This window comes from Hemibagrus wyckioides, linkage group LG13, assembly GCF_019097595.1.
Source record: "Hemibagrus wyckioides isolate EC202008001 linkage group LG13, SWU_Hwy_1.0, whole genome shotgun sequence".
Classification (NCBI taxonomy): domain Eukaryota; kingdom Metazoa; phylum Chordata; class Actinopteri; order Siluriformes; family Bagridae; genus Hemibagrus; species Hemibagrus wyckioides.
The window spans coordinates 14,696,897-14,709,560 of record NC_080722.1 but is presented as its reverse complement, the minus strand read 5'-3'; the positions used below and the strand labels follow the sequence as shown (position 1 = coordinate 14,709,560).

The 12,664-nt window shown below is 42.9% G+C and overlaps 2 protein-coding genes across 4 annotated transcripts; one reads left to right on the top strand and one right to left on the bottom strand.

Annotated features, from left to right (window-relative positions):
• Positions 1–45: 45 nt before the first annotated feature.
• znf646 (zinc finger protein 646) lies at positions 46–9,738 on the bottom strand. 3 transcript variants are annotated; one of them, XM_058406588.1, is made up of 5 exons: positions 8,918–9,057; positions 8,493–8,624; positions 4,387–7,298; positions 3,051–4,157; positions 46–2,593 (listed from the first exon to the last, which is right to left on the bottom strand). In XM_058406588.1, the coding sequence occupies exons 3-5, from the start codon at positions 7,059–7,061 to the stop codon at positions 1,690–1,692; spliced, it is 4,686 nt and encodes a 1,561-aa protein (XP_058262571.1). In that variant the 5' UTR covers positions 7,062–7,298; positions 8,493–8,624; positions 8,918–9,057; the 3' UTR covers positions 46–1,689. The 3 variants fall into 3 exon arrangements, with proteins under 3 accessions (XP_058262571.1, XP_058262573.1, XP_058262572.1); XM_058406590.1 differs by lacking the exons at positions 8,493–8,624; positions 8,918–9,057 and adding an exon at positions 9,601–9,738; XM_058406589.1 differs by lacking the exon at positions 8,493–8,624.
• On the top strand, positions 9,022–12,585 carry znf668 (zinc finger protein 668). Its single transcript, XM_058406593.1, has 2 exons — positions 9,022–9,162; positions 9,603–12,585. The coding sequence occupies exon 2, from the start codon at positions 9,604–9,606 to the stop codon at positions 11,548–11,550; it is 1,947 nt and encodes a 648-aa protein (XP_058262576.1). The 5' UTR covers positions 9,022–9,162; position 9,603; the 3' UTR covers positions 11,551–12,585.
• Positions 12,586–12,664: the final 79 nt, after the last annotated feature.

Below are 12,664 nucleotides of genomic sequence, written 5' to 3'. Positions count from 1 at the left end.
CCCCTTGCTGGTCCAATGGTACAAAGAAAAGTCAATCCAGACATCAACATTTACATTGTGTTTATTGAGTTCCAGGAAGTGAGGGCAAGAACATCTACAAATAAACAGTATCTGCTTAGTCCTCTACTTGAGAAAGAGAAACACTGATTGTAAGAACAAAAATAAATATTCTATATTTAAGATATATGTAACTGATTACAGTGAATCTCAAAGATTCAGAAGTCAGTGGAGTTTCATATTCAATGCCACCACGAAGGTCTACAACTCCTATTCTTAAATAATCAGTAAGTACTGAAATATAGGCATAAGTGGAAACTACTAATACATTTTATTCTAAGTAGGGCAATGATATGAAATGGCACATTGAAATACAAACGGGAATCATATCCTTGACAAACAAAAATATACCTTCCCCATGATGCTTTGTGCATCAGATGAAAACATGGTTTAATCATTTATATTACTTTTTTTAGTGATTAAGGTGTGAAACCTGAGTAATTTCAAAACTACTGAAAAGTGTCCCCTTCTAGGAGGTGCAGCCCATCATAGAGCCCGACCGATCATGGATGTCTGGGTCCCTTTATTTTTATTTTTTTTAAATCACAATCTCTACGGTTACTTGTTATTTATCTAACCAGTTTTTGCTCAGCAATCGGAAGAACTGACATACAGTAGGTTAAATAAAAATGATATTCAAAAGAATACATTAAATCACACATTGAGAAAATAAATCTCAACTTTACCACTTGGCAATATTTAGATATATCCTATATGCTTTTGGAGTAAAAACATTTTAACCAGAAGGGAAATACCTAGGTTAGTTTACTGTTACAACTAAAACCCTGTATGAGAATTACCACATTAAAATGGTGATAACAGAGGTTCAGGTATTAACATGGGGTATAAATATGTTTTTAAATAAATAAATATCATTGATATTTTCTATTTGGCAGGCCGAAGGGAACTGCTAATAAATCTATGGCTGCTGTTTAACAGCATTAACAGTGTCATCCGTGATGAAGTACTGAGGATGCTTGTACTCAACTGAGACAGGATTATAGAACAAATGTCTATAATGATGCAACTGAATACAATGTCCTGAAAACATGGAAAAACATGCAGAATGGGACTTCTTTCTAAAATATCAAGCTAAATCAACAAACTGTTATTCCTTTGATTATACTTTTTGCAAATGCAGCCAAATAATCGGTCGGACTCTACTCCTAGGGTATGTGCTGGGGTAAGTCTAGGAAAATATATCATACTTTTACCCCAGTCTTCAGTTTGAGACCTATGATAGTACCATATAATTCTTTAGTTTGTGTGCACTCTGTGAGGAAAACAAAAACATTGAAACATTCAAATCTAAAATGGTTTCTGACAGGCACCATCACTTATTCTAAAGTTTCTACAGTATCACTGTCCCTACCAGAGGTAGTATCACGTCAATGCCAGTCTTAAGTGTCCTTTAAAGAAAAGTATTTGAAAATACAACAGTACAGGAGGCAACTACTGCCAAGAATAGCATCTGGCTTGGACACCATCTTGACAAATACAGCAGAAAAACCTGATGTGTTACGATTATTGGCATTGGGCCTTGGGTGGGGGAAGAGATCCATAACAGAAATGTTATTTTGTCGTCTTCCTTTGGAACGCAGAGATGTGAGTATTGGTCCTGCAGACGCTGCCTCAGAGGAAAGGCTCCACACCCAGTCCCATGAAGGCATTTGGATCCATGTTGAAGGAGGACTCAAAGGTCTGCTGGGCATTCTGGTGCAATTTCTGGTGGTGTCGCAGGTTGGACTTGCTGGAGAAGCGCTTATCACAGAGAACACAGGAGAAAGGCTTCTCTTTAGTGTGAATGCGTCTGTGGCAGATGAGCTGGGTAGACACACGGAAGGCCTTGCCACATTCCAGGCACTGGTAGCGCTTGGGCTCTGTGTGAATTCGCCGGTGGTTCTTCAGTGCCATCAGGTTGGTGAACTCCTTTTGGCACACTGAGCAGAAAAAGGAGCCCGTTTTGTGGCTGTTCTTGTGGTTGAGCAGGGATCCGGCGTGCCGATATGAACGCCCGCAGTGCTCACACACATGGCTCTTCTCCCCTTTATCAAACGCATCACCACTCTCTTGCTGATCTTCCTGGTCAGAGAAGCTTTCCTGCATTTGACTAAACTCTGGATCCATTTTGGAGAGATTTTGGAGCCCTAGTTGTTGGTTAAATCCAGAATCCCAGTCCAAACTCTGTGACATCTCAATGTCTTGCTGATGATGGGACTGATCTTGCATGCTATGGTGAACCTCCTGGTGCTGCTCGAAGCTGGCCATGTTGGGGAAGTTCTGCTGGCAAACACTGCAATAATAAGGGAGTCCCTTGCTGTGAACCTCCATGTGACTCTGCAAGTGTGAAAACTCGCAAAATGTCTTTCCACAATCAGGACAGCAGTGACGGGCCATTTGGGAGTGGCTCTGGAGTTCCTGATGGTCAGTGAAGGTTTTCAGGCAGAGACTACAGTGGAGCAGATCAGCAGAATGGGTCTTTTTATGGTTGAGAAGAGATCCAGCATGTCTGTAGGAGCGTCCACACTGATCACACCTACAAAAGAAAAGAAAATAAAGTACTACTTACAAGCAGTGAAATAGACAGAGGTATACTATATAATTAGATAATAACAAGATAATGGTTCAATATTACAACAAAATGACAAAAAAAAAAAAAAAAAAAAAAAAAGTGTTGTTACCCTGCTGATCATTACCCACAGTGTTAACCAACCACCCCAGTATTAAGTTCATATAGCTGTATACTGCAAAAATACATCTATTCCTACTGATCATAGACACAAAGCCTCTTTGGATTTTAACAGCTCCCTCTTGTGGGGAATCTTACTTGCATAGCTGAAAACTTCTGCCTTCCATATTTCCACCCAACCACCATTAAATAAATAAATAAATATTGCATGAAAAATACCAAAATAAGATACTTGGATAATTAACAAAAGTCTCGGGAATGAACAAAGAACCCCTAATTTTTGCATGAAAATGAATTCACTCACGTGTAACACTTGTCACCTCCATCCTGACTGAGTGGCGAGCCTGATGGGCCATTTCTGTAACAGCGATGTCTCTTAAGCCCAGATTTTCCCTGAAACCTCTTCCCACACGTATGGCAGCTATAATGAATAACACCTCTGGCATGGATCTTCTGGTGGTTGTAGAGGATGCTAGAGAGACGGAAAGCTTTGCCACAGGTTGTGCAGACGTATTTTTTTTTCTGCGTGTGGATGCGAGTATGATTACGTAATGCCATGGGATTGGAAAAAGGCTTGGCACAGAAGGAGCAGGTGAAATGGCCAGTTTTATGCGTGTTCTTATGGTTCAGCAGACTGCCTGCATGACGGTAGCTTCGACCACAAATGTTGCACTTGAAAGGCCTTTCTTCTTTAACCACAGATGTGTCTCCATTGTGGTTATGGTTAGAGACTGCAGGGGTAGACTCAGGTTCAGGTTCAGGGTCGGGTTCTCTGCTACAGGTGTGACCTGTAAGTAGCTCAGCAGTGGGAAATGCCAGGCTGCATTTCTTGCATGTTAATTCCTTTGCTCGTCTCCGACCTCTACCCTTCCCTTTCAATGTTGCATTCTTGTGAATTTGTTTACAAGTATGGTTCAGTAATTGTTTCTTTCCCCGGAATGCCTTCCCACAGTCTTGGCAACAGTGTTTTTTGATCGAGAAGTGAATGCGTAAATGGTTCTTCATCGCTAACTGGTTGCTGTAGGTATTGTTGCAAACGGCACAATAATATTCTCCTGTCTTGTGTGAGTTTTTGTGGTTGACCAGACTCCCAGCGTGCCGGTAACTCCGCCCACACTGGTCGCAGACAAAAGGCCGTGGGTCATTAGGATCCCCTGAGTGGCTGTCTTTTTCTGGGCTGGACTGTTCACTATCAGGAATGTCTTTTTGCTTGCGGCGTCGACCGCGTCTTTTCCTGCCGGCATTGACCGCCTGCATCCCACTCACAGAGACACTCCCACTCATCTCCATGAGGGCCTGAATCTGTTTGTTGAGTTCCTCAATCTTGGCCTTGTTTTCCCGATGAACTCTCTGATGGTTCAACAGTTGCTTGTGGATTTTAAAAGCTTTCCCACATTCGGTGCAACTATGCCTAGTAGAGGGGGGAGAAAAAGAATATTGAGTATTGAATTGCGAAATCCAACTTTCTTTTAAATATATAACATTCATGCAGTTATTCTTGTGTAATCTGAAGCAGCCTCTGGCAAAAGAATTTCCTTCAGGATTAATAAACTTCTAGCTTGTCTTAGTTTATCTCATCTTATCTTATCTTATCCAAGCCATGGTAGCAAAATAAACATTTGGAACTAATCTTTACTTACTTCTTAACATCAAAATGTGTTCTCTGGTGGTTCTTAAGGGCCAACAAGTTGTAAAAGCGCTTCTGGCAGACAAAGCAACGGAACACCCCTGTTTTGTGTGACTTCTTGTGATTTAGAAGTGAGCCTGCATGTCTGTAGGAACGTCCACACTGGTCACATTTGTATAGTCTCTCTCCGCTGAATAGACTCTCCTTAAAATATTCAGGCTCCTGGCTGAAAGCATTAACGATATCTCCTTTTTCATCATACTCTTCGAGATTCTCATCGCACTGTCCAGGGCAATTATGGCTCTCAAGTTGAGCAACACTGGAACAGACTACACCACATGTCCCACAGATAATACTCTCCCTTTCTTCTTTTGGTTGGTGCCCATTCTGGTTCTGTGTTACATACTGTTCTGGTTGTCCGTCCTCTGTATTGCTATGTAAAAGCTGATGGGCTAGAAGGTCCTGTTTTTTTGTGAAACTTTCTCCACAAGTGCTACAGATGATCAGATCACAGTCACCTTGCTGGACCTGACCTGGTTCATCATCTTTCTCAGCGTCTAGGGAGGACATAGAGGAGGGGCCTGATGTTGAAGGGGTTCCGTGTAATTGAGTGTGACCACGAAGATGGCTCCTGAGTGCTCGCATGCTGGTGTAATGGTTCCCACACACTGAACACTGATACATCTCTCCATCATCCTCCTCCTCATCATCATCTTCTTCATCGCTGTTTTTGCAGTGGAGTTTATTTTCATCGGCACTCATTATCTGATCATGCATAGTGTCATGAAAGTAAGTAATGTCACTACCGTTGTGTCCCTCAAAAGCCATTTGCTGCCCTGAATCTCCCAAAACAGGTTTAAAATCTGCAGTCTTAAAGTCCATTTCACAATCAGGACTGATACTGTTTGACTGATATTGCTGATTCAAAAGAGGGCACATGTGCGACTTGATCCCTGCAATATCAGTAAATGTCTTTCCACAGTCTGCACACATGTGCCTCTCCATGAGGGCTTCATCCTGAGGTAGGTCCAGGTGTCTATCCTCAGAGAACGAACCGTCAAACTGTTCATGGAATTCTGAGCCATTGATATCACTGATATTCTCCTCATCAGAATTCATCTGTACGGAGTCTCCCAAATCCTGAGGAAGGCCCAGAATACCACTTACATCGCCATCATGAGGAAAGCCTCCGTGCTGATTTTCATGTGTCAGGGGCTCTGAGGAAAGCCAGTCACCTTCGGAAGTGGGGATCACCATAGACGGTCTTCCCTTGTGGATGCGAAGGTGGCTGCGCAGGGCAGCCAGATGTGGGTAGTTCTTACGGCAGATAGAGCACTGGAAAATACCTGTCTGATGGGAGCGCTTGTGGTTGATGAGACTACCTGCATGTCGGTAGCTCTTGCCACAAACGTGACATTTAAAACGGCGGTCCGAGCTTCCAGACTGATCTTGTTTATCATCAGTAGCTTGCTCTGAAAGTTCAGGGTTGAGGTTTTCTGAAGGCAGGGCCAGATGCTCTCCCTGAGTATCTAAAAGAGTTGGTTCATCACCAATGGGGTGAGGTACATATATATGACCATTTTCCATTGGTCCCTGGGTTTGGTCATAATCAACAGCTTTGTCGAGTAATGGAGGCAATGGCGGAGTGTCACTGGAAGATGGATATGGATTAGACTCGGGTGACTGATTAATACTATATGAAAAAGGGTGGTCCTCTGGTATGTTAGCAGGGAGCTCAAAGGACACTGAAGAAGAGTTATGCAACATGATGTGATTTTGGAACTCATCATCGTTAGGAAATGCTGACTGACAAAGGTGGCAAAAATGGATATTTACTGCACCATTCTGCAGCACCTTGGACACCTGTTCTGACTCAGCATCTGTATAAGCCTCAGGGGTCAATGGGCCTACCATGCTTGGATGGCTTCTAGTTTTACTGTGGATTCGTTGGTGACTGGTAAGGGCAGCAAGGTTGTTGAACTGTTTGAAACAGATCGGACACTCAAATATGCCCATCTGATGAGTTTTCTTGTGATTTATCAGGCTTCCATGATGCCTATACCTCTTATCGCACATATCGCATTTAAACGGTCGATCCCCGTCTTCACCGGTGGCTTCATGTTCGCCAGCAGAGCTTGGAATCAACTCTGACATCAAACCATTGCTGAAGCCATTATCAGGGGCAACATCTAATTCCAAGTCTGATGGCAATTCTGGGATCATATCAAAATCCTGCTCATCTACTTGCTGTAATTGCTCATCATCACAAAGGTCTCCAGCCTGCTCATCTTTTAGTTCATTGTTCTTGGTTCTTCCCTGGAACTCTCTATTGCGATGCACCTTTTGGTGAGTTGCCAGTTGGGTTGCGAGGCGAAAGCCTTTCCCACAGTCCATGCAAGTATACTTCTTTCGTGAAGTGTGAATACGCAAATGACTTTTGAGAGCCAATGCATTGGACAGCTTCCGCGCACATATGGGACACTGGAAGGAGCCAATGTCATGAGTTTTCTTATGATTAGCCAAACTCCCAGCGTGTCTGTATCCCCGTCCACATTCGTCACATTTGAATTTCCTGTCATCCTCGGACTGATGACATGATTCTGTGTGCTCCAAAAGACTGGGCATGTTGGAACATGCTATACCACAGCGCTTGCATAAAAAGCCTTTGGTCTTGCCTGGCTGTTGCATAGCCACAATGGTATAATAGAATGATGTAAAATACTAACAAGAGCCAGTCTGAGTATAAGGAATAGAGGTGCCTTCTTTTAAAGGTGACGTCCTTGTCCTTACTTTCATCAAAGTGATATTGTATGTAAAGTCCATATGCAGTGGTAAAGTTTATGACAGGCGAAATGAATGCATGCTGTTCCATGCCATTGAAAATCTGATAACTGGGCTCATAAGGGTGCACACAGTGGATGGACACTAGAGACAGAAAGAGAGCGAGAAACAGAGGAGGTAAAAAGGTTAACAGTCTGCATAGCATTACTCAAGATTATTGAAATAGCATTTTAAGCATTTTTTTAATGTAATAACAGGTCTACTCCTCTTAGCAGGACTGATCTTTGAGGATCTGATTGATCTTTTGGGTATTTCTATTTGCAGGCACTATGGTTAATCTTGACTAAATGCACCAAGCCAGATATGTTCCGTTTGCTGCATAAAAATGGACGTACTGTTGACAGGTCATATTGACTTTGAGTGTCTGAAACAGAATGAGCAAAGTTGAGCAAATTTTGGGAACACAAATCCATTGCTCATGCCTGGGGACGCTCCTGGAAATCTGTAACTGTAATTTGGTCCAAGTGCAAATAAACCTGGAGGTAATGTAACCTGTGAATTCTCCGGTTTGTTTTATTTTCATTAAAAGCAGTTGGTGTTATCTGATATTACAGTACTTTTTCAATGTTTAATTCTTGGGTCAAAATGACTGAAATATTACACTACCTATAGAATAATGAAGAGGGTTACAGCAAAATCTAAATAGGTCCATATTCAATAAAATGAGAAAATGAGATCACCAAATATAGTTTCATGTTTTGGTGGGGGGGGGGGGGGGAGTTCCATCTTAAGTTTAAATAAATAAATAAATTGAATAAATGCTTGTCATTCTGACCTAAACGCAACGCAAAGATGAACATATCTATCCGCCGTATGTAATATTTCCAGCTCTGACTCGGACACGTCGATTTTGTGCAGTAGTTTTTTTTTTTTTTTTGTTTTTACATGTTTTAGGATTGAAGAGATGGTAAGTTGTAGAGACTGAAGCCAGCTGGCTAACACAATGGACTTCTATTTACACAGTAAACAATTCCCTTGCATGGTAGCTAGCAAGACAAACATAACCTTGTCAGGAAGCTGGCTACCGTCTTGATTTCTAAACGTAACATAACTGAAATACACACGATTAAAGCAACAGTGTTTTCCCCCCCTCCATCTTTAAATTTAAATCCGACCAAAAACCAGATGCTAAACTGAACAAGCATCGACACGCATATATGCTAAGCTAATTTATCCAGGTAGCTCGCTAGCCAGTTAGCATTTTTGAGATAGCTAGCACATAAGTTCAAAATAACACCAAGTAGTTATCGTCGCTGAAGGATGGTATAAAGTACATACACAAGACGTCGCGGATGTTTTCGAATGATTTCTTATTTGCAGGTGCGTTATATCCATTTGCTTTTTGACTCAGGGCGGCTGTACACGTCCCCGTCCGCACCAATTGTCTTTTCCCACTTCCGGCTGCTGCCGCTGAGAAACAGGAAATGTGCATCAACGAAACAAGGTCCGACGGCAAAATCTCGAAAATTTACATAAATATAATATAAATAACATTCCCTATATGATAAAACGATACTTTCTATATTCCCCACGAAAAAAAAGAACGATCAACATGTTTGCCTAATTTTAGATTTTTGTTTCTCCGCGAACGGGAACTGTACCCGTAGTCTAGCGGTTAGCTTGTTATATTTCCCCTCCCACAACACAATACCCATTTTCTAATCAGATAGCTAACTAGTTATCCCCGACTGTGATGTACTTACTATGACGCCAAGTCCAGCAGGCGTCTGCAACCGACAAAGGGAGTGTTGTTACTTTTTCATAGCCTAGAATACCACTCTTTTTTTGTCACAGTCCCGCGGAGGTGCGGAAATGCTGTCGCTTCTTGCCGCCTCGAGCTCACGGTCCTAAAGCCTTTCGGGTAGTGCAGCACCGGTGACAACAGTTCACTTCCAATACATATCGCGTGCCCGGAAACAGCTCCCACGTCTTAATACTGAAGTTACTGGTAAGATTTTATTCATCATATTGTAGAAATGCTTGCGGGAAATGTAATCATGACACATAGATTGACAAATCGCTCAAAGTACATAGCTCGTTCAGCGGTCCTAAAGCCAGCCATTTTGTGTTACGCTGGCTGTTTTGCGTGCGCTTAAATGCTAATTTGGTGTCCTAAATCATAATTGTATTGCATGATTAACACCAATCAGCACGGCCACCCGGAAGACATTTTAGTCAGGTGTTGGACTGTAGATGCTAGACAACTTCCCCCCCGAAAGTGTTTTGTCTAGCTAACTAATTGTCCCTGAGGTCCTAATGCCGGCCATTTTGTGTCGTCTGCTGTGCTCTCTACTCACTTTAGTAGTAACCAGTAAGCTGACGTGCAGAAACACTGAAATGATCCATGTTTTGACATTCATCTGATAACAAAATATTATTAACTTACAGAATGATGGCCTCCCCTCAGCCAGGCAGCCCACCTACAGTTGAGCAGCATACACCAACTCCTGAGACTGAGCCCAGTGAAGAGAGTGAGAATATAGCTGAGAAATCAACGAAAAGAAGAAACAAAGGGAGACCGTCAAAATCTCAGAACATATTTAAATGCTCAGTATGCCAGGAAGCATTTTCCACCCCATCTGCCCTACGGAGCCATAAGCTCTCGGCTCACGGTCAAGACAAGCCACAGCCATACACCTGTGGGCAATGCAGCAAGACCTTCTCCAGCCGTGCTCAACTCTCTAAGCATCAACGCTCACATTCGGCTGAGCGTCCATTCCAATGCCCCGAGTGCCATAAAGCATACAAGACCCACACTGAGTTGCGCAATCACAGCCGCTCCCACACTGGAGAAAAACCCTTTGTCTGTACTGAATGTGGCAAGGCATTTATGCAGGCCATCTGCCTGCGCATTCACATGACGCAACACAGTGGCGAGAGGCCTCATTCTTGTCCCCACTGCTCTAAGAGTTATCCTACGCTGTCCAAGCTGAAAGTTCACCAGCGCTCCCACACAGGAGAGAAGCCTTATTTCTGTGCAGAATGTGGCAAGAGTTTTGCCGACCCCTCCGTGTACCGCAAGCACCGGCGCAATCACCAAGGCCACCGGCCATATTCCTGCCAACAGTGTTCCAAGACATATACAGAGCTCAAGGATCTCAAGAACCATGAGCGTTCTCATACAGGTGAAAAGCCATACCTTTGCTCAGACTGTGGCAAGGCCTTTTCACGCTCCTCCTCCTTGGCCTGCCACCTGCGTATTCACTCCCAGAGCAAGCCATACCAGTGTGAGCAATGTGGCAAAGGCTTCACTCAGCTCTCTTCCTACCAATCCCACCTTCGCACGCACTCAGGTGAGAAGCCCTTTCTCTGTCCACAGTGTGGAAAGATGTTCTCAGACCCTTCCAGCTTTCGCCGGCACCAGAGGGCACATCAGGGATTTAAGCCCTACCCTTGTGACAAGTGCACCAAGAGATTTCGACAGCCAGCTGATCTGGCTGTGCATCAACGTGTGCATTCGGGTCAAAGGCCATATAAATGCCAAAATTGCGATAAGGCCTTTGTTGCTTCTTGGGATTTGCGTCGGCACATGCTGGTGCACACTGGCCTTCGGCCGTTTTCCTGTACCGATTGTGGCAAGTCCTTTGCAGAGCGCTCCAGTCTTAATAAGCACAGGAGGGTGCATTCTGGAGAGCGGCCATTCAAGTGCCAAATGTGTTTCAAGTCATTTGTCATGTCGTCCAGTCTGCGCAAACATGAAAGGACCCACATACCCGAGAGACCCGTGCGACAAGAACAAGCCCCCGAATCTGAGCAAGACTTTCCCCAAAACACCAGACAACAATTCTCTTGTGTTCACTGCGACATGATTACTTTTGGGACATGGGAGGAGGTGCAGGCACACACCAGCCTCCATGCCATCTCTCCTCCATCAGATTCCACAAATGTTCGCATTGGCCCTTTTATTTGTGAGACATGCCAGGCTGAGTTCCCTCAGTTATCTGAACTTCAGGCACATGAGAAGGTACACCCCAAGCCACGGCCACATATATGTGAAAGCTGCGGCAAAGGTTTCCTGAACAAAGCTGGATTACGCAAGCATCAGCGCATTCACTCTAGCAGCCGCCCGCACTGCTGTGCAGTCTGCGGAAAGTCTTTCCTCTTTGCTGCTTACCTCCGCAAACATCTGCGTACACACCGTGAAAATCAGTCATCATCTCCCCTGCCACAGACAGATATAACCCACACCCAGCCACTGCCATCCCCATCGAGTTCAGCCTCCCCAATAAAATCTGAACCTGCTACGATTTCCCTAACCGTGCCTGTCATTGTACCAGCAACAGCGTTCCAGACAATGTCAGGACATGTGTACATAAACAAAGAAGAGGACATTTGAAATACTAATGTATTGAACATGGTGTTCAATATTAGGTGGGTGTTTGATTAAGGTTGCACAAAAGTGGTTGTTTCTTACCTGCTAGGCATGTGACAGACCTTACAAAGCACCCATGTGTGCAAATAGTCCCAGCTTGCCATGACATACAAAAAAGGGCAAGTAGAGTTACTGCCTTACAGCTCCAGGGTCCCAGGTTTGGTGACTGTCCTGCCAGAATATGTACTGGCTAAGACACATTGCCCCAAGGTGTGAATGAATATGTGAATGTGTGTATGCATGGTGCTCTGCTATGGACTGGTGTCCTATACAGGGTATGTTCATGCCCACTGTGACCCACTGCGATCAGGATAAAGCAGTTACTGAAACTGAGTGAGTGAACTCGTACAGTAGAGTGGATCTTTTGAGAAGAATGCAGTTGTATAAAACACACATACATCTCTTGTTACATCCTGCTGCCCTTTCAACTCTTCAAGGTTCTGCTCAAAACGTGTTATAGATGCTCACTCTGTTGTAAGGTTCTATATAGAACATTTCAAACATTTATTTAAAACAATTTAAGGCTTGGGTATGTACCTTTTTTTACTGATTGTATAAATAAAGAACAAGAAGTTTTGTATGATAACTATAAAAAAAGATGCTGTTTAAACATTATTATTATTATTATTATTATTATTATTATTATTATTATTATTATTATTATTATTATTATTATTATATCAGTCATTATATTTCAACGCATTCATTGTTTAAATGAATTCATTGATTACATATAACTGTATTGTGTGGTTGATCATTGCTGCTATATCAAAGTTTATATCAGTCTTTGATATACGCTTTTGCTCTGAGGTTTCATTTTGTGTTATAGAGTATCGAAAGGGTCAGTATTTCACAAACAAGTCAACTTTACACAAATGCATGGATTTATTAGCTTATGGCACAACCTGTACATGTCAATTCACACACACACACACACCCCCAGTCAAAAGGCAGTTGACTATTCTGTATTCAATAAAGTTCAGTCTCAAACTATTTCTGTTTCTTTGTATTTTTGTTTCCATTAAAAAAGGAAATTACTTATATATTTTCTATTATTATTATTTCTTATAGGACCTAA

Excerpts from the sequence above, each read along its gene's own strand:
- znf646 (XM_058406590.1), bottom strand. The coding sequence starts at position 7,061 with ATGCAACAGCCAGGCAAGACCAAAGGCTTTTTATGCAAGCGCTGTGGT. Across the intron at positions 4,158-4,386 it reads ACACATTTTGATGTTAAGAA|GCATAGTTGCACCGAATGTG; the intron begins GTAAGTAAAGAT and ends CCCCTCTACTAG. Across the intron at positions 2,594-3,050 it reads GGAGGTGACAAGTGTTACAC|GTGTGATCAGTGTGGACGCT; the intron begins GTGAGTGAATTC and ends TTTCTTTTGTAG.
- znf668 (XM_058406593.1), top strand. The coding sequence starts at position 9,604 with ATGATGGCCTCCCCTCAGCCAGGCAGCCCACCTACAGTTGAGCAGCAT.